This window comes from Pteropus alecto, unplaced genomic scaffold (genome assembly GCF_000325575.1).
Source record: "Pteropus alecto unplaced genomic scaffold, ASM32557v1 scaffold40, whole genome shotgun sequence".
NCBI lineage: Eukaryota > Metazoa > Chordata > Mammalia > Chiroptera > Pteropodidae > Pteropus > Pteropus alecto.
The window spans coordinates 2,754,023-2,774,653 of NW_006431919.1; the positions used below are offsets into that span (position 1 = coordinate 2,754,023).

Here is a 20,631-nt window from a genome sequence, read left to right on the forward strand (position 1 = left end):
GAGTTATTTGAGGCCCTATTCCTCAGATACTTTTGGTATGTTGGAAGAGACTAGAAATTAGCTATTGTTTGCAGAAATAATTACATTTGTTGATTCCTGGAATAAAAGACCTGGAGAGTTGCTGAGATTTTAGTTTACTCCCTCCCCTTTTTGCACATTTGGAACAAAGACCCTAAAATATAAAGAGAATTGTTCCAAGTTACTAAGCAAACTGGTGATAGAAGCAGCCTTAGAACCCAGGTCTTCTAACATACACAGAAACTTAGCTTACTGACTTTTGCCTGAATAGTAACTTTCAGCTATTTCGTAACTTTTTTTCTGCCCTCTTTATGCACTTAAGTGCCCCAGGGCTCGATGACTTTCTTGAATTTTTCCAGCATGTTAGTAAATGACACCCTCTTAGATATTTAGTGAAGTCATTCTGGGAGTGAAGCTAGGCAAGATCTTCTCTGGAGCTTCCAAGCCCTGTACTGGTTTTCTGCCAAGCACTTTCCTTGCTTGATTACCTGGGGTCCCTCCTCCATTACAGTTGGTGGGAGAAAATGAGGTCACCCTAGATCACAGGTGCTGGGGAGGGGCCAGTTACTGAAGAGTCACCTGGTACTGGACCTGTGGGCGCACTTAGCACAGAGCTATCCTCTGGCAACTAGTGTTGGGAGTTGGGTAGATGGAATGTTGTGATAGCCATCGGAGGTCTTGTCTCTGAGATAGGACATCAGACTCAGTGGGCATCCAGGCATATGCTGGAGAGAGCCCTTTATAAAGGGAGGCAGTTATGCCAGTCTGCCGGGTGTCAAGGATTTTTATTTGTAATTTTTAATGTTCATATATCTTTTTTTTTCCTCATTTGATTGCAGATTCTTGGATGGCAGGAAGTTGAGTCTTTTTTCGTTATTACTTCATGCAGTTGGCACTTTATTCAGAGGGTGTTTCCAGATTCAGGCAGAGTGTCAGGATGTATGTTTACTGCTTTGCTGCTGCGTGGCTGTAGCAGAGCCTGTCTTTTCATCTTTTGGGGGATTGAGTCTTCATCTGTAAAATGAGCAGTAGGAGTGACCTCTGAAGGCATTTTTAGCAATAGTCTCTAGGATCCTGGGGGCCTACATGACTCCCAAAATGTATCCTTACTGTGTATCTTAGAGAAGTCATTGTTCTTCTCTTTTCTGTAGTAGTATTACTGAGAAAGTCCACCCAGGGAACACCATCCTCACCATCCTTCCTTAGCACACAACAGGAAGGGTTTCCTCTTTTACCATCTTAAAAAAATTGTCAAACCTATAAAAATGAAAAGGAAGGAGGCTTGTGAGGGGAGATGCTGAGATAAGGGCCAGTGGTCAGCACCTCTCATGCTCCTGCCTGGTCTTCCTCTGAGCTGCTTTCAGCTGCCATTTCTCAGTATTCAGGCTGGGTTGCAAGAAAAGAGTCCTAGATTCAAGGGATGAGAATCTCTGATGACCACCAAAGAGTATAGGAGAGGCCAGAGGTCATGGCAGAGAGAAAGAGACAGTCATTCGTTGGTGGCTCTGGGACCTGGTGGTGAGTTTGAGCAGAGTTGGATGATTCAGAGGGAATTTCTTGAATGCACCAAGGTTCTTTCTCTAATGAGTACAGAGGAAAAATAGGATACGGCTAGGAATATTCAGGTTCCCATCCTCTGAGAGCTTGCTCTTCGGGAAGATGGATGGAGAAAACTTTTAACTGTTGTTCAAGGTCCAAGAAATTAGCTCAAAGGAAAGGACTGTTAATCCTGACCTAAAGAACAGGGAAGCCTTCCTGGAAGTGTCTGTCTGCATCTTCCCTCACCCCTCCCAAGTATGTCTCAACTCTGCTCTGTCCAGGTGTGCTGTGGCAAATTCAGAAACTTATGAGCATGCCACTGACTGGGAAGGCTGAGAGGCAGAAGCTGAATCAGCTCAGCCTGCCCGTGAGAACTTTGTACCTTTTTCATTTTCATAAGTACAGTCGTTCGCATTTTACTTAATCCATAGTGCAGCTGTCATCGAGCTGCTGTAACAATGGCCGCTTCTGCCCCAGAGCCCACTCCAGGCTTGGAGCTAAAGGCCCCAGCCACTGGTGGTCTTAGCACTGACCTTGTCCCCTCAGCTACCATGTCCACGCAGAGACTTCGGAACGAGGACTACCCTGACTACAGCTCCACTGATGTGAGCCCGGACGAGAGCCCATCCGAAGGCCTGAACAACTTTTCCTCCCCAGGCTCCTACCAGCGGTTTGGGGAAAGCAGCAGCACAACGTAAGTAGCTGTTTCTTCTACCCTCTTGGGGGAGATTCATATTTCTAAGTTCTGCATTAGTAACATAGTCTACCTTAGAGTTATTTTTGCTCCCCTGTTTTGTTAATTCCCCACTTTATAGATGAAAATGAAGAGATCGGGCAGTCACAGTGCTAAGATTTGAGGTCCTTGCCTGCCATTCTATAGTCCGCTTCTTATTCTTCATTTGTTTTAGCTGTGTTGGTCCAGGAAGGCTGGTGCCAAGTAAGCCTGAACATAAAAACTTGTAGAGAACATTCTCTTAATTTAGAACGTGGGTCATCTATGCTAGAACCTTAAATATATCCAAGCCCAATTGGAAGTCTCCTTTGCAAAGTCTCCCCCAGACTTCTGTCCGTATTACCGAAGAGCTAGTTTATTTGGCTGAGGAAGTGGGAAGAGGGAGGGATAACTACTCCTGCACTTAAAAAAATCAAGGAGTTGATAGAGAAGAGATCTGCTGTGCATTCCTTAGAAAGAGCTTATGTCTCACCCTGGAAACCGAATCCTAGGACTCATCTGGACTGAGTTGGACCCTCTATGGGCCTCAGTTTCCCCAAATGTCAGGTAAAATTGAGGACTCCACTGTGAAACTATGCTTACTGTCTGGTGCTTACCACTCAGAAGATTCAAAGGAGGGTTTTTTAGTTATTCCTTTTTTGTGTTCTCTTATGGGTTGGGTGTGACTTACTGAGTGACCCTTTATGTCCTAGACTTATGCTGTCCCCTGTGACTGCCCAAGGAGACCATGGAAGCTTCTCTTGGAGCCCATTAGTGGTGAAGCTCCCTCTGGCTGTAGTCTCTCCTGGTGCAGGGCACTTTCTCTGGTGAACTGGGATAGAACTAGAGGATCTGGACTGTCCACATTACCAGCCCCTCTCTACCACTAGCTGATGTCTGCTTGCAAAGCTTCAGTCTCTACAGCTGATTTCTCATGGAGCATGCTTCTGTAGATTCCTCCATTTGCTTGCATTGTTAGCTGATGGAAAAGATTGCTTAGAGCAGTGGTGAGGACCATCTTTCCTCTCTTTACCCCTAACCTTTCCTACCCAGTTGGCTTCCCCTAGGCAGAAGGAGCTCCAGATGCGACCAATGACATGTGATTGCTTCTCTTCAGAAGTCACACTCGTTATTGTGAAATACTTCCTTTAAGCTTCTTTCTCTGTAGTTTCCCTTCCAGCTTTTGCTCCTTGTTCTCAGGCATCAACTTTATGCAATGCTTGTCATATGCATTTTCATTTTTAAAGGGACCTCTCTGAAGTTTAGAACCAACCAGCTAGTAACTTCAGGATGGTAGCTCATAGGTTTTATATGTATTGAAGCTAGTTCATGCCTGTTAGCTATTCTGAATATCTTTTTTCACATTGGGTTATAACTAGTAATTAACCCCATGCTATTTCCTTTTGTTTGGAAAATGTCCCAATACAAGCCCAAGGAAGGTGTTTTCTGATTGGGTATACCTTGTTCTGAGGGGCATGCTGCCCTGATGTTGTGATACAAGATAAGTGACCAGGAAAGCCCACCTTTCCTGTAATGGGCATGTATCACAGTCCCATCATAAGTGGTACAAGGTAAAGTACTCCTTTGGGCCTTGGAAGATTGGTTGAATACTTGCTTGAGGCCCGAATCCACATAAGCATTTATGTGTAGAAAACATGCCAGGTACGATTAAAGTGTAAGCTGATTTGGGGGACCCTGTTAGCCTACATGAATCTCATATGTGAGAAATGTTAGGGACAGGTTTTTGAGCTAGATTCCTTGTTTATCTTTACCTTGCTCCCATCCTGTCACCTAGTTTGCCAAGGATCAAAGTAAATGGAAGTATCTCTTAGTCTGCTGCATATATGCATGCATACATCTGATTCTTCTAGGGGTTAAGGGCTCAGTAAAAACCCTGAATCAGGGGTGCAAATAGGAACCCCAAACATTTCCATGACAATGAGCTTAGGAAGGTTATTTCCTAACACGATGTCATCAAGCTGTTAACTGTTTTGGCAACAGCCTCATTTCCCTGCACTGGGCAAAATTTTCTTCTTGTTGCCTAGTTGAGTTACTTTATACCAGCTATTGACTGAGCCTCGGTAATTCTTCCCCAGGTTGGCAGGCTGGGAAACCAGTTGACTGAAACTGGTTTTCTCTAGGTTTTCTGGAGCAGCTAACTGCAAAGTGTGGTCTTCAAACCCTTTGGGGTTCCCAAGACAGTTTCAAGAAGTCTGAGAGTTTAAAACTATGTTCATAATAATACTGAGATGTTAATTGCCTTTTCACGTGTTGACATTTGCACTGTTGGTACAGAAGCAATGGTGGGTAAAATTGCTGGTACCTTAGCATAAATCAAAGCGGTGGCACCAAATTATGCTAGCTGTCATTGTATTTTTCACCACTATATATGTGAAAATATAAGTCAATTTTACTTAAGCGTGTCCTTGATGAAGCAGTCAAATTGCTAATTTTATTAAACCTTGATCCTTCAGTACAGGTCTTTTAATAGTCTGTGTGACAACCTGGTATGCATGAAGCGCTTTTACTGCATACCAAGGTACAATACTTATCTCAGGGAAAAGATCTTGAGTGATTATTCAAGTTGTAAACTGAACTAGCTGCTTTTTTTTCCCCATAGGACACTATTTTTGCTAGAAAGAACAACTTACACACTATAGGTTATTCAGACGTTTTCTTGAAAATGAAAGGAATGAGACAATCAACGATGTTTGTTCCCCACAATGAAATTTGAACTTTCAAACAAAATAAGAAAAAAACTTTTATCCAGCACTGTGACCTGGACAGCTTCCCTCTACTTAAAGATTTTCTGATGGAATCAGTGATGATATTAATAAATGTGATTTTTTTTTATATTGTGTAAGATAATATGCCAGCGTTTGAAAGATCTACATAACCTAGAAAACCAGTATCTTCACGATGACGAAAGTGTGATATTAGAAAATTAGCCATAGTTAAAAGATCAAAGAGCAACATCACCAGTGAGTTTTAATGTAGTAGAAGATGAAAAGTTCAGATCCCGTGTTTCAGGCTAACTTCCAAAAAATGACTACGTGTTGAGTTTTGGTGTAGTGTCAAAGAAAAACTACCACAATTTTCTGAAGATGTGATTAAAATGCTCCTTCCTTTCCCAGCTATATATCTGTGTGAGGAGAGATTTTATACTTCAACCAAAACAATGTGTGACAACAGAGTGAATGCAGAAGTAGATAATCCATTTGTCTTCTGTTGAGCATGACATTACAGAGATTTGCAAAAAAGTAAAATAATGCCATTCTACTCAACAGTTTACTTTTTGGAAAATAGAATTATTTTTCATTAAAAATCTGTTATTTATATTAACATGTAATAGATTTGTTATTTTAAATTAATGTTTGTACAATTTCTTGGTTTTAATTTGTAAAATAGTAGATATCAGGAGACATAATTCACATAAGCAAAAGCTATTCGGGCTCTTCAGTAATTAACAAGTGTATAAAGGGGTCCTGAGACCAAAAAGTGTCTGATTTGGAGCATAAACAGAACTACAAAGATTTGCAAGGCTTATTTCTCTCTCCCACCCCACTCCTCTACCCTCCCATAATTAAGACTTTGCAGTCCATGGAATTGATTTTGTGATACTCATATGATTTGGGGTAATCCCAGCTTGGGGTCATTGATTAAAAAGAGTAATTTTAGTCAGTTGCCTATAATCTGATGTTTTGGCGCTAAAGGACCTTGGAAAGTATGTTGTTCTAGTCCAGTCTCCTCACTCTACAGATGAGACAAGAGGCCCAGAGAATGAAAGAGAATTGTCATATGCAATTAGTGGCAGAGCCAGGGCTAGAGGCACCTGATCTCCCATGAAACCAAGGATTCTGTGGGGCAGTTGGGGTTGGTACAGTGCTTATCTTTGCCTTTTAGTGGATTGAACATTTGCCAAGATAGAAATTTGGCTGACCCATCATTCTGCCTATAACCTCCTATTCACTGGCTGCTGATAATGAAGGAGTCACCCCTGGACTCTTGCAGTCCAGTCCTTAAGCTGTTTCCTCAGCATAGTCCTGAAGAGTACTCAGCCTCTTCTCTATAGACTTGAAGCAATTTCTTTGATCTTTCCTGATAAGCTTTGGGGACAGTAGGAAATTCAAGAAGTGTTTTTCCTGGAGGTAGAAATAGAAAGGTTACCAAGAGTAAAATTCCTTTCCAGAGGGTGCAAATGAGTCTTAATTTGGTCTTACTGAGTAACATATATTATTTTCTTTTGGTTTCTCTGGAATTGTAGATTCGAAGAAATGTGTGTAAGCATCATTTAGGAGGGATTTAGGTTATATGGGCAGAAGAATTTCCAGACAGTGCCAGGGGCCAAATCCTAGGTGAGTCTGATGTGGGGCAAAGCCATACCATATTTGACCTGTTCCATATCCTGGAGGTAACAAAGAATAGGAAATACTGAAGAGGAGGCCTCTCCTTTGCTGTCAGTCCTTTGATAAGTTTCCGTTCTCTGTGGCAAAAGTAGAAATTCCTCTCCCATCCTTACCCCTACTTGGGTGGCCACGAAACCGACTCACTTCTCAGTGTTGGTGCCCCACATTGCTCTCTCAGTGCGTTTCCAGGCACTTCTTCCCCGTCGACACACTTACAAACCCTGCTTGTCTTGCTGGGCTCTGTGCAGGCCTCTCCACTTGGAGCCCTCACCTGCCTCCCCTTCTTGGGCACTGTTCCTGTTTCTTTCAGACCCAGATCTTTCTACTTTAGGTGGTTATTAACATGTCCGCCTTATGTTCATTGAGACATTATTAGTTTCTAGAGACTGAGGTCCATATCTGATTCTTACTTATTTCCACCACTGCATTGACACATGATAGATAGTATTTGCTGAGTGAAAAAATGAATGAGAAAGTGTGACAGGTTTTACAGTTGCACCTTGAGGGGTCAGTCTGTACAATAGGGCAGGGAAAAATATGTTCTCAAAGCAGAAGGATAAATTCTGAAGCGGGCTTCTCCAATCCTAGAACTGTATTGCATTTGACTTTTTTTTTTTTTTTTTTAATGCAAAGTAGGTCAGGGACTTCTGACCTACTGAGGTATTGCATGACTTTTACTCTATTCACTTTCCATAAAACTTTCTGTTAAAGGTTTTGGGCTTCTGTTTTTTATTTCCCCTTTTCTCTCACACCAGTATCTGTCCTTCACAGTTAAGGTTGTCATCCTCTCTTATAGTAAGAGATCTAATTCTTTACAGTGGACAAGTCTATGGTGAAAACCAGGCCCAAATACACTAGGAAAGGATGGAGTGCCTAGACAGAGTCACACTATCTCTCTGGTCTAATCTTCAAGAAAGAGAGGGTTCTCAGACATCTCTGGGGTCACACTGCCTGGGTTTGAATCTTGGTTCTACTCTTTACCAAGTATATGACTTTGAGCAAGTTTCTTCCTCATCCATAAAATAAAGTTACTACATGTCTCATAGAGATGTTGTGGAAATTGATTGAGGTGATACGTGAAGGCAGCTAAGCATTTAATGAATGTTAGCTCTCATTAACATGCCCATGTCTACCTTCTTCTCTCTTCAGATGGTTCCAGACCTTGATCCACCTGTTAAAAGGCAACATTGGCACAGGACTGCTCGGGTTGCCCCTGGCAGTGAAAAATGCAGGCATTTTGGTAAGAGTCTGCATTGGTGGAGGGAATTATCATGACAAATTTCTGGAGATAGTGTTTTTAAAAAAAAAAAAAAAAAAATCTCCATTTAAAACGTTGTAAAATGGGAAGCTTTTAAAAAAATTTTAGCTGAGAAAAAGCAAAATTCAGATGTTCATTTGTCTAAAGATATTTATTGAGGGCCTTCTATGTGCCGAGCACTGATCTAGGCTCTTGGAATATTATCAGTGAACAAAACAAATAAAGATTCCTACCTTCATCGAGCTTACTTTATGGCAGGCAGGATGTACTTAAAATGTCTCAGGCTGTTTCTATTAATAATGTTAACTAATGAATTAGTAATAGGAGTCTGTCCATTTTCTACACAGTCCTCCCACACCTTACCTCTCAATGGTCATCTCTGAGAATCTCACCCCCTATAGACTGTCCAAAGCCATTCTGGTTTCTTTTAGAGTTGGTGATAGCTCAGAGATGTGGATTGTCTATAGCTAAGGGCTGTTTTTCTTGATCTGGTACTGCTCTAAAAATAACTTTCGGCCTCCTCCTTATACCCCTTAACCCATTTCTTTTTCCCAGGCAGTGACAGCAACCTTCTGTTTTGCTGATTGGCAACAGTCTTAGACTAGCCTTATCTTGTGTCATTCTCCACTACAAGATGAATTCTCTCAAAGACATGCTAAGGTTCACATGGTGTCCATCTCACCGAGCTAATCTCCACGATCACATTTATGTTTCTAATGCTGTGCCAGAAGTTCTGTCACTGGAAAGTGCCTTAGTCGCGTTTTGATCATTTGCAAATCCAGTTTCAGTTGTCTCACTCCTAATTCTACCTGCTTGTCTCTCCCTCTCTTGCTCACAACATCTTCCCCCAGATGGGTCCCCTCAGCCTGCTGGTGATAGGCATCGTGGCTGTGCACTGCATGAGTATCCTGGTGAAATGTGCTCGCCACTTCTGCCAAAGGTGAGAGCCCTCCAAGCCACCTCTTGAGTGACAGATTTTTCTTTTGGGTTCTATTACCAATCCTGAAAGTGAGCACTTACACAGTTCACTCTAAATTCTTGATGCTAGCTGAAGGTGAGCGCTGATTAGCACAGCATACCTTTTCCTGTTATTTTTGTGTTCATTTTCATCATGTATCATGTGTCAAATTTACTTATGTCAGTGGATAGCATATTCTAATTTTATGTTTTGTAATATTTTCCCATTAAAATGATTCTACCAAATGGTTGTTAATTATAATGAAAGTAACTGTCCCATTGACTTAACACTTCTGATCCTTGAAAGCATTCAATCCAGGACTCAGTGATATTTCCAGAGTGACAGATAGGGGACCTGGCCCAGGTCTCAGTGAGCTGCATTTGTTCTGTCATTGTCTAACCCACACACTTTGCCCTTCCTCTCTCTCTCTTCTCCTCTCAGACTGAACAAGCCCTTTGTGGACTATGGGGAGACAGTGATGTATGGACTGGAATCCACCTCCAGCTCCTGGCTCCGGAACCATGCACACTGGGGAAGGTAACTGGTTTCCTTTCTCATTGCTGCTGTGGCCTCCCAGTGTGGAGGCCTTCAGACTGGGGTGAGATATGGGAGATAGTGTCAGTAGTGGAAAGAGCATCATTTGGGTCATTGGACTTGTTCTAGCTCAGCTTGTCAGTGACCTTGGGCTGTGTGACTCTTCCCTTCTCTGGGCCTCAGTTTCCTCATTGGTAAATGTGAGGCCTGGCCTGAAAGATCTCTATAGTCTGTTGTAGCTTTGATAGTCCATGATCAGTAGTATATTTCATTTCTTCATTTGTTCAACAAATATATTTATGTGCTCTTATAAGTGGTACAAAACAATTCTAGGTATAGGAAGGGGAGAATTCCCTGAGGTAAATTATGTGGTCCCAGTCCTCCAGAGGGTTATAGTCTTTCTAAGGAGAAAGGTGCATGGGAAGCTTGTGAACAGAGCTCAGGGATAGTATAAACCAGTAGGAAGAGGATGTCCTGAACTAGATATACATCCTAGGCACTCAAAGGGGAGGGGCTTTCAAGATTCTCTTGTGTATTGTGCCAGATGAGAAGTGTATATGATAGGTGCTTTAAGGGCAGAGCACTGGACAGGAGAAAGAAGGCTTTCAAGGAGGAGGTGAGGTGAGCTAGAGAGAGTAGAACAAATGGGTTTATTAAGGAAGGAGACATTTCAGGAGATGAGGATATTTGGAAATTTCTCCTTATGGTAACTTATAAGATACCTGAAGGGAAATATTCTTTTTGTTTTCTATTTGAGGAAACAGTATATTTAGATGTAGAGAATTGATAGAATCAACGGCCAAATCCCTTTTTTTTAAAAATTGAAATACATTGAAACTATGTTCTCCAGAAAAACTTCTTTTTGTGATCATAAGAAGACTTTCACTTTCACTTATTGTCTTCTTCCTGTGATGTGGGTTTATGTGATCCTTTCAGCAAAATCGTTTTCTGATTGGGAGAAGCCATATTGTCAAGTAACCACCATTGGTTGGTTGGTTGTTTGGTTGTTTGATTTTCCCTCCCTCCCTCCCCCTCCTTCTCCCCTCTTTCTCTCTCTCTCCTCCTCTCTCCCTCTCTCCCTATGGCACCCCCTGCCTCCTTTCCTTCTATCATTTAATAAGAGTAATGCGTGCTCATGGTAAAAAAAAATTATTTTTGAACAAGTAGGACATAAAGTGAGAAGTAAAAGTGTATACTGGTCACAGTTGCATGAATATACTTTTTGAATTTCTCTATATATACAACCATATACATGTTCTTAAATTTTTTTTTAATACAAATTGACCATACTATGCATACTGTTTGGAAACTTATTTTTACCATTAAAGGTTTTAGTGATTTCTCTATCAGCACATGTAGATTTAACATATGCTTTTTACATTCTGAATACAGTTCCATTTAAGAATGGTCTATAATCATTTTCCTTTTGATGACCCTTTAGGTTCTTACCAGCTATTGTTGTTGTAACAGTGCGTCAACCAGCAGTCTTTTTGGGTACATCTATTTCCATGTGCTTATGTGAGAATAGCTTGGTTCTGGGATCCAAGTTATAGAAAGAGATTGTGAAGGGGTCCACTTCCTGGGCTTTTATGCTGAGGGTTTCTATAGCTTTAGAATAAATGGCGTGAGATGGGACAGGTGGGCCATGGGGAGGAGGAGGTCAAGGGGCACGCAGCGGTCCTGGTGTTTGTGCTCTACTCTGGCCATTACAATCTTGAACTTGTCTGACCTGCAGCATTCCAAACAAGCCAGGAAGGGGACCTCAGAAATCACTCAAATAGCACCTCCTTTGCCTTCCCTCAAAGCTCCAGACTGGTGGCATCTAGCATAGTTTTTCTTCTCACCAGGGCACACTCCTCCTTGTCACTTGATGGGAAGGGCCTGTGATGACTGGGACAAAAGCACTGTTCAAACACCCATCTCTCTGGGAGTCTCACTTTTTATTATCATGATCTTTGTATTCCTTCCTTCTTCACCTTCAGGCACATCGTGGACTTTTTCCTGATTGTCACGCAGTTGGGATTCTGCTGTGTCTACTTTGTCTTTCTGGCTGACAACTTTAAACAGGTAGGGCCCTGGTAAGAGAGAGAGAGAGAATGGCCAGAGATGAGTGGACTTTCTGTTTAGGATTCCTTCCAAACCAGTTTTGTTCAACAAAAGAATTAGGGTTCTTTGTATAGAACAGTGTCTTTTATTTGATTTTATCTAAAGATGTAGGACATTGAGAAACCTCAAGATGTCCGTTCTCCTATTTTTAGGTATGATATGATCAAACTCAGCTAAACGATTGGTTTCTGTGATAATTATGAAGATCTCCAAAGATGGTCTACCTACCACAGACTTCTGTATGACCTTGGTCACACACTTTAGTCAGAAACCCTTTGTGGTGGGAGGTCCACTGGCCTTTGTGTTTTGAGAGGTCTTTTCCGTTTCTTGTCTTCCTCTCATTCTAGGTGATAGAAGCGGCTAATGTGACCACCAACAACTGCCACAACAATGAGACGGTGATTTTGACACCCACCATGGACTCGAGACTCTACATGCTCACCTTCCTGCCCTTCCTGGTGCTGCTGGTTTTTGTCAGGAATCTCAGGGTCCTGTCCATCTTCTCCCTGTTGGCCAATGTCACCATGATGGTCAGCTTGGTCATGATCTATCAGTTTATTGTTCAGGTATGAGCCCCGGCTTCCTCCTCTACTTATTAAATAATCAAAGAAACAAGCAACACAAATAAGTAGCATGTGAATAGGAATATGTTACTTATCTGTGGTATATTTAGATTAGGGCTTCTCAGTTTCAGCACTGTTGACATTTTGTGCCAGATAACTCTTTTGTCATGGGGGCTGTCCTATGCATTGTGGGATATTTAGCAGCCTCCCTGGACTCTACCCACTAGGTACTAGTAGCTACCCCTGCTCCTAAATTGTAACAAAAGTCTCCAGATGTTGCCAAACATCCCTGGGGGTCAAAATCACCACCCTTGAGATCACTGAGTTAGACTTTTTCCCAATTAGACAGTTAATACATGATCATTGTATAAGATTGGAAAACAGAGAAAAATATTAAAATGAAAATAAAAATCAACTTTTCTAACCTATATTTAGATAAAATAATTTCTTACCAGTCCAATTTTATATTTATTTGTCACAATTATAAATCCAGTTATTGTTCCCCCTTGCACAGCCCATGTGGGCAGGTCTGTGGGGTAGTACACTAGAGGACATCTATATAGATGGATAGAAGATCAGACTGAGAAAAATGTGCTCTTAAACACCATGGCTGTTTGTGGATAAGACAATACCTTTTGCCAGAACTTGAGAAAAGAAAAAGAATGAAAGCAGGGGGAAAAAAGCATAACTTAAAAAAAAAAAAGATATTTGAATTTAATTCCCCAAACAACTCACGAATACACACATTAAAATTCAGACAATGCAAGTACCTTTTGAACACCAACCACATCCCACCCTGCGTCTCCTCCTCAGGGACCTACTGGGTTTGATTGGTCTCTTTCTAGGTTCTATGAGTGCATTACACACTATATTAGTATGGAAAGAAATATAAAACAAAAATATATTTTGTTTTTTTAACACAATTTAAAAAATTATATGTAGTTTTCAACCATTATGCTTTTTGTCCCTCGACAGTGTCTCAGAGAGCTTTCCAGGTTGATACCCCTGGTGTTACCTCATTCTTTTTAATTGCTACATAGTACCTCAAAGAATAGATGTGCCATAATTTGTTTAACCAGTCTCCAATCAGCAGACCATCAGATCATTTGTAATTTTTGGTATTATTTCAGTATTATGACGGTATTATTTTCTTATGCCTTCCTTTTGGTGGTTATGAATAAATATTTTTCCAAGATATTTATCTAGAGGTACACTTGCTGAAGAGTATGTACTTTTGAATTTTTTATATTGTCAAGTTGCTTTTTCCAGAACCTATTTATTGACTTCATATAGACTCCCTTCCATAGTATATAAGTTTCCCACCTTAGCCATTGATTGGTTATATCAGTCTTTTTAATTTTGGTCAGTCTGACAATGAACATTACCTCATTTTCACACTGTGTGCTTAACAGTGATCTAGTTAAGCACACAGTGGTTTCCTAGTTAAGCACACAGTGGTTTCCTAGTTAAGCACACAGTGGTTTCCTAGTTAAGCACACAGTGGTTTCCTAGAAACCACTGATATGGTTTCTAGGAAAACAGTGGGTCATAAAAAGTAGGGACATGTTGTACAGAAGAAGCGACATAATGAATTTAGATTAGTGAGCATTTACTGTTTTTTTCTTGTCCTAGTGAGTCAGATGGGTGGCAGATATTGACTCTTCCGCAGAATTATTTTTTAAAACATAAACAGGTGTGCATACCCCATTTTTTTTTTTTATGGGACTGGAAGGAAGGCCTATGAATGTGCGATGGATCATTTCTTTCTCTGCCTCTGAAAATTAAGTTAAAACAAAGAAGGTTAAATAAACTTTTGTTTTAACTTTGTAATTAGAGATCTCCATCGGTGCTTAGGATGCACTGCAATGGACATAAAGATGAAGTGAGAGACACGCAGCACATTTAATTACAAACCACTGCAGGTAATTGGACTGGTGGTTGCCATGATCAGAGGGCTAGGATGGGAATATGGGATCCGACAGTGTCTCTCAATCACAGCTGAAGGTGGTGTCTGTCCAGAGCACTGTCTATGCAAAGTACAACTTGCACTTTCAGATGAGGCAGCCCCGCTGATCTCGCGGGAGTGACTGTGAGCCTGCCTCTGGGCTCAGTCAGGAGCTGTGCTATGATCAAGGCATGCTCTCTGCCCTAGGTGCAGCATATGTTTGGCTGTGTGTTAAGTGCCTTCATTTTGACATCGCACATTGCTGAAAGATACTCCCTCTTGGTCGTTTTTATTGCTGTTGCTGCTGTTACTACTGCCCTGTCTTGGCATTTTGCTCTGTTTACCTTGAGGATACCACTGCTGTCCGATGTCCCTGAATCACGAGCATGTATATGATGGCACTCTTGCTCCTCATGCACATGCTATCATGAAGCCAACCAAGGTCTTCCACCTGAGCAGGTTTCCCATGTCTTTATCACATGGCATAATGAGTGGTGTAGTTCTGAGCAGAGTGCCTTGCCCAGAGGGGGCTCCCAATGAACATTGCATATCCTTAATTCTGAGATGCATTTTTTCACATTTATAGTGTTTCTAAAACTGGAGTATATTTTGCAATTCTTAAGTATGTTTAACAGCATTTCTCAAAAAGCTGTCATTATTATAATTGATAGTATTATAGAATTGAGGAAATATATTCAGAGTGAGCTGATTTTAATTTGTATGTTTCTTTTAAAATTCAACTTTTTCCATTTAGTTGTTTGGGTTATAAGTCAGTAGCCATCATTAAATATGTAGAATCATAAATTCTTTCTGCTGGTCTCATTACACTCCCACATCAGACATGTACTCTGAAATTCTCTCTGTTACCTCGGCCTGATCTGATGTACGAACCTGGGTAGTAGTTGTCTGCTAACCACCAGATTGCTCCTCTTTCCAGGAACTGAAGTTACACTGTGACTCAGGAATAATTATAGGGCACGTTTACTGTCATCTCATTGTAGAGCAAAGATATTTATTAGTCTGTCTTCATTCTAGGTACTGAAATGCTTCTTATAAAGAGGTCTGATTTCTTAGGAGGTCAGAAAAAAGTATTTTTTAAATTCTTTTTATTTTAGGGAGACCATATATATTTACTTAGAAACCTTTCAATGAGAAGAAGCCTATTATAGAAATTAATACTAGATCTTCTTTTGTTCACTAATACTATTCTGTCATACTGTTAGAATATGCCCATATTTATCTAACTACCTTTATAGTTTAAATCAATTTTGAAATATTGTAAAAGGCAATTGTAAAGCCAATTCTTATTTTAATCTAAACAATGTATACTCATGGTTTAAAAAGCCAAATTCTGAACGGACAGCAGCTTCTGCTCCACTCCGTGTTCTATTCCTTCAATGCCATCCATTACTGGAACTATTGTCCAGGTAGGACAATAGTGGCTGCAATTCCTTGCTTGTACAGCCTTACATTGTACCTGCAGTTGACAATTGCCTTGGTTTTCATTTTCTTATTTTTTGTCTCTTTTACCCTTATCTACCTCTCCCCTTATCCCCGTTCCTTCTGGTAACCACTAATCCACTGTTCGTGTCTGTGAGACTCTGTTTGTCATGTTTGTTTGTTGCTTTCAGTTTTATATCCCACATAGGAGTGATATCATGTTGTTTTCAACTTTTTCCGTCTAATTTCCCTTAGCATGATTTCCTTAGCACATTGTCCAAAATGGCAGTATTTCATCTTTTCTTATGGCTGGGTAATATTCCATTGTATATATGTACGACATGTTCTTTATTCAATCATTTGTCATATTTTAAATGTTCTTTTACATATTTTTTCCCAAATGTTCCAATACTCCTGTCATATGCCTATCAATAATATTTTCCAAGTACTCAAACTCATTCACAAGAATTTACAAGAGAGGAAGAAAGAAAGAGAAAAGAAGAAAAGTAGAGAGAAGAGAAAGAGCTTATCTGAAAATTTACCACTCTCTCTTCCAGCTTTATCTGTGTGGAGTATTTATGTAGGTGTATTATAGCAGATATGGAAATTTAGATTTTATTGATTTTTTTACTATTATTTCATAAGCAGTTTTTCATGTGCTACGTAGTTATTTCAATTTTTGCTTTTTAAATAGTTTATGATATTCTGTGGTATAGTTGATGTGCATGCAGTAAACTAAATGTTCACTTGTTTGGGAACTTTTTGGTTGTTTTAGTTATTAATAAATAGCTTTGCTCAACTCTTTTTATATTTTTATTTTTTTTTCTACTAGGATTAAATTTCTGGGGATGGAATTATCTAGAGAAAGAATGTGACTATTTTTATGCAAGCTCCAGCATTTGAGTTTTTTTTAATGATGCATTGGACTAGTCCCTCCCCAAAGCAAATAGGATATTCTCAGCCTGAAGGGAAAAAAAATACAAAGGCTAATTGTCCCAGATCATCTGTTAGGTTTCAGACTTTCTCTCTTCAGAGAATCTTGGATTTAGGAAAAGATATAACCTGATGTTGGGGTTCAAGTCTTGAATCTTTGTATAGCCTTTGCTTTGTTTTATTTTCTCTCTTTCAGAGGATTCCAAATCCTAGCCACCTCCCATTGGTGGCACCCTGGAAGACCTACCCTCTGTTCTTTGGCACGGCCATTTTTGCATTTGAAGGCATTGGAATGGTAAGAGTTGCACTGTGGTTCAGGGGTGTCCTTGGTGTCCTTGAGGAATGCTGAGGAAATACCATTAGAAGTGATCTTCTGAGTCTTATTGGCTAGTTTAGTGAGCAGTATTTCAGAGATTCCACTAAAGTTTCCCAGCTCCGACTTTTGAAAATAAATTGTAAGTAATTAGAGAATGTTTACATTCAAATTGCCTTTTTTGCATGTTCATCTTCTGTGTGTACAGTAAGCAATAGAACATCACCATTAAGAATGCAGGGTCTAGATTTAGACTGACTGGGTGAGTCCTCTTGCAGAAGAGTAACTGTGTGACCTTGTGCAAGGACTTAACATCTCTGAGCCTTTATTTGCTTCCGAAAAATGAACTTAGTGATTAGTAGTTGTTAAGATTAAATGAGATATGTGTAAAGTGCTTTGTACAGTCCCTGACATATGATGAGCCTTACATTTTGTTTTTATTACTAATACTGTTGATTTTATTATTAAATCAGTAAATGTACGAGTAATTTCTCTGCCCTAGATCATTGATGTATTTTCTTTGTGTAAATAGGTGGTAGCCTTCACTCCTAGCTCAGCTTCCCCCCATCATTTTTGTGATTTCACCAGATCTGCCACTCAATCGTACCTATTTTTATTTTTATTTTTCATGATAAAGGTCTAGAATTCTCTGAAGAAAATTTTTAGCTCTGCTGGCCAAGGGCTTAGGAAATGGAAAGACACTCTTTTCATGGAATATCTTTTTGTCCCCATTTGATTTCTCTGTCACCTTATACACTCTTAAGAAAAACCTAGCAGCCTGACAATTTTTTTTCAAAATACTGAAGAATTGCTGTGGAGTGTGTTGATAGAATGTGTTAATAAGGCTCTAACATCATGGGGGAGGCTTTCTGAGTGATCATGTGTAGGTCGTTGTCTTGTGGATGTGAACCTTTCTCTGTGCTCTTTCTTGGGGCTTCTCATTTCCCAGGGAGAATGTCTCACTCTGATTCACAAACACCAATGGTTTCCCTGCTGCTAGGGAAGAGGCCTGAGTGGGCCCGTATTGCAGCAGTGAGGAAGAGGTCCCACGTACTTGAGACTGGAAAGTGTGGAAAGATGCCCAGACACCTTGGGTTCTCAGGGAGCATTATGCTAGGTTTATCAGTTTTCCCTAACAGCACGGTATAGAAGTTGTTCTTTGTTTCATTTCATTAGCCAAGGCTTGGGTATTGAGTCAGTCAGTCTGTAATCATTATCTCTTCAAGATTTCTGCTTTCTATTTTTACAGCAGAGAGAACTATGCTATTTTGACTCTTAGTTTGGATTTGGGGGATGTTGAGCATGTCTGGGTAAAGTGGCCCTGCTCACTGTTTACTGTGTTCTCTCTGTGTTTGCACCGCTGGCCCAGGCTTGGCGGACATGGAGGAGATGGGTTCCCTGCCCTCTACATGGGAGGAAACTGAAGAAAAGTTTAGAAACCATTTCTTACTGGGTGTGGATCAATGGTAGCTTGAGACCCTTGAGGTGGTAGGAAGGCGGATTGCCAAAGGCCAGCTGGAAATGCAGAGCTCTGGAACCCTCAGAGCACCAGGCTTTGGATCATGGTGTCTGCCGGGGTGTGTCTGACATAGACCTACTCTGCCTCATGGTCACAGGTGCTTAAGGAAAATGAGTGCAATGACAGATCAAAGATGGTTTGTAGTCATCGCCCTGTGTTGCTTTTCCTGGTCAGCCATGCCAGATGTAGTTAATGGCAGATTTTAAGATTGTCACAGTCACACCTGCTGTTTTCCCCATTCCTAAATGAACCAAACTTCCTAACCTTTCCTTTGCTTCAGCTAAAGTTAAAGAATGTCCTCTGCTGTGAGGGAGGAGGCGGCAAGGGTCAATGGTTTGAAATAGGAGTCTGAAAACTAGGATTTGTCATACATCTCCGTGATCCTGAATCTCCAAGATCCTCTATTAAGTCATGCCACCCCCACCATCTTGTTTTTCTAACTCGGAGGTTTAGCTTGTCACTGCTGGTGCCTGCCCCTTTTGAGATAAGGCAAAAGTTTCTGGGGACTAGAGTGGCAGTTTTCCCTGACCTGTGTTTTGTATTCTTTGGACAGCTTATCAGAGCCGTGCTCTCAGGTGAGGTACAGCTGGCCCCTGCCAGCACCAGCACCTATTCCAGGTGGGCATGATGCAAAAGGGCCTGCTGGTTGCCAGGTGGCTGCATTAAAAGGTCAAGGTGCACTCCCAGCCTGCAGGGATCTTATAGCAGGAGGCAAAGCACTGAACTGGACCGGAAGTCTTTGGTTCCAGTCCTGCCCACTCTTCCCATTCAGTACTTGCCAATTAGACAGTGGGCTCTAGGTCTCCTTAAGGTTTGTGAGTAGAACTTCTGAGGAAACAGCTTACATTTATTTGTCTGTCTAATAAAGGATGGCTTTTGGGGAATTCTGGAAATAAGAAGGTACTTTTTTCTGAGAATATTACTTTTTTTTTTTTTTTGGCCATTAATGTTGCTTTTTTTTCTATCTTTTCTTTTCTCTCTCACTATTCTCATAGGTTCTGCCCCTTGAAAATAAAATGAAGGATCCCCGGAAATTTCCACTCATCCTGTATGTGGGAATGGCCATCATCACCACCCTCTACATCAGTCTGGGGTGTCTGGGGTACCTGCAGTTTGGAGCTGATATCCAAGGCAGCATAACTCTCAACCTGCCCAACTGCTGGTATGTGAGAGAGGATGGAAGCCTGGGAACATTAGGTATTTTTAGCAAATGGGTCAGAATGTGGATTCTTCCTGCTACCTCTCTCTGAAGTCAGCCTGCTTCACTTTAGCCCACTGCAGCCACCATCTCCTCTGCTTGTCCCCAGGCCAGCACCATCCCTCCTTGGCTGTCCACCACACTTTTTGACTTGTCTGCCTGCCCGAGTCTTACCTTTTCTCTAGATCTGTGGCCTCCTTGTTACCTGTGTGAGCCACCTAACAGCCCTCAGTCTGGTGGGTCATGCATATGCCTTTTGAGAACGCCTCAAAGGCTTCCCCTTTCTCTCCTTAATGTGCCTGTCAGGCAGGCCTTTCAGGCTCTGGCCCCACCCCGACCTAATTCCTGCTTATTGAGGAGGACTCGGTCCAGAAGTTGCTCTTTTTAAGAAACTTTCTCTGATATCTCGCCGACTGCAGCTTAAAGTCTAGGTCAGATGCCCCTTCTCTCTGCTCCCCCAGGATCCCATTAGGATCCAATTTTAATTCTTATCCCATTATGTTGTAATTGTCCATTTACCTGTACTGTGAGCTCTGAGGACAGCAGCCGTCCAATTTTCTATTTTCTCCTAGCACTTGGCTTATGATCATTACCAGGTGAATGGTTTTTGAACAAAAAGGAGGAATAAATGCTGAGACTGAGGCATTTTGTAAATGAGATGTTATCAGGAAGCAGCTGGGTGTAGAGGACAGTGGTGATCTACCTTGTCCTAGCTCTGTGGACTTGGACAAATCACAGCTTCTCGCTGCCTCAGTTCCCTCTTATAAGAACCAGGAATAGTCATTTCTTCCTGCCAGGATTGTCATGAAGATCAAATGATATGCGTGACAGAGATCTCTGTAATACTATACTGGTGCTATTGAAAAATAGGATGCTGCCCTGAGCTTTGTTCTTTGGATAAGGAATTCCTATGGAGGTACATGCTGAATGGATTGGTTGATCAGCTCCTTGTATACCATTTCTCTCTGGAAATCTAAGCCCAGAAGGGCCAAATATCTAATCCATTTACCTTAAACCATTCTGTATAGATGGGGAGAGAGGAGGGCACACGTGCTTGGTTCCCAGCTTCTGCTGTGCCTCTCCCATGTGATCATCGACTTTGTGTGCAGGTAGAGGCCTCTAACCTTGGACCAAGTGTTGTTGGGAGCCCTTCTGTATCTCATTTTCTTCAACTTTCAGGTGCTATATT

General features: G+C 41.2%; 1 protein-coding gene across 5 annotated transcripts in view; it reads left to right on the forward strand.

Annotated features, from left to right (window-relative positions):
• The window catches only part of SLC36A1 (solute carrier family 36 member 1), a 245,499-nt gene that overhangs the window by 7,993 nt on the left and 216,875 nt on the right, over positions 1–20,631 (forward strand). For all 5 annotated transcript variants that reach the window (XM_025043051.1, XM_025043052.1, XM_015585244.2 and 2 more), the window contains exons 2-9: positions 2,104–2,251; positions 7,825–7,915; positions 8,785–8,873; positions 9,333–9,428; positions 11,408–11,492; positions 11,879–12,097; positions 16,609–16,707; positions 19,240–19,406. In XM_025043051.1, coding sequence (XP_024898819.1) covers positions 2,109–2,251; positions 7,825–7,915; positions 8,785–8,873; positions 9,333–9,428; positions 11,408–11,492; positions 11,879–12,097; positions 16,609–16,707; positions 19,240–19,406 — 989 coding nt within the window. In that variant the 5' untranslated portion in view covers positions 2,104–2,108. The remainder of the gene's footprint in view (positions 1–2,103; positions 2,252–7,824; positions 7,916–8,784; positions 8,874–9,332; positions 9,429–11,407; positions 11,493–11,878; positions 12,098–16,608; positions 16,708–19,239; positions 19,407–20,631) is intronic.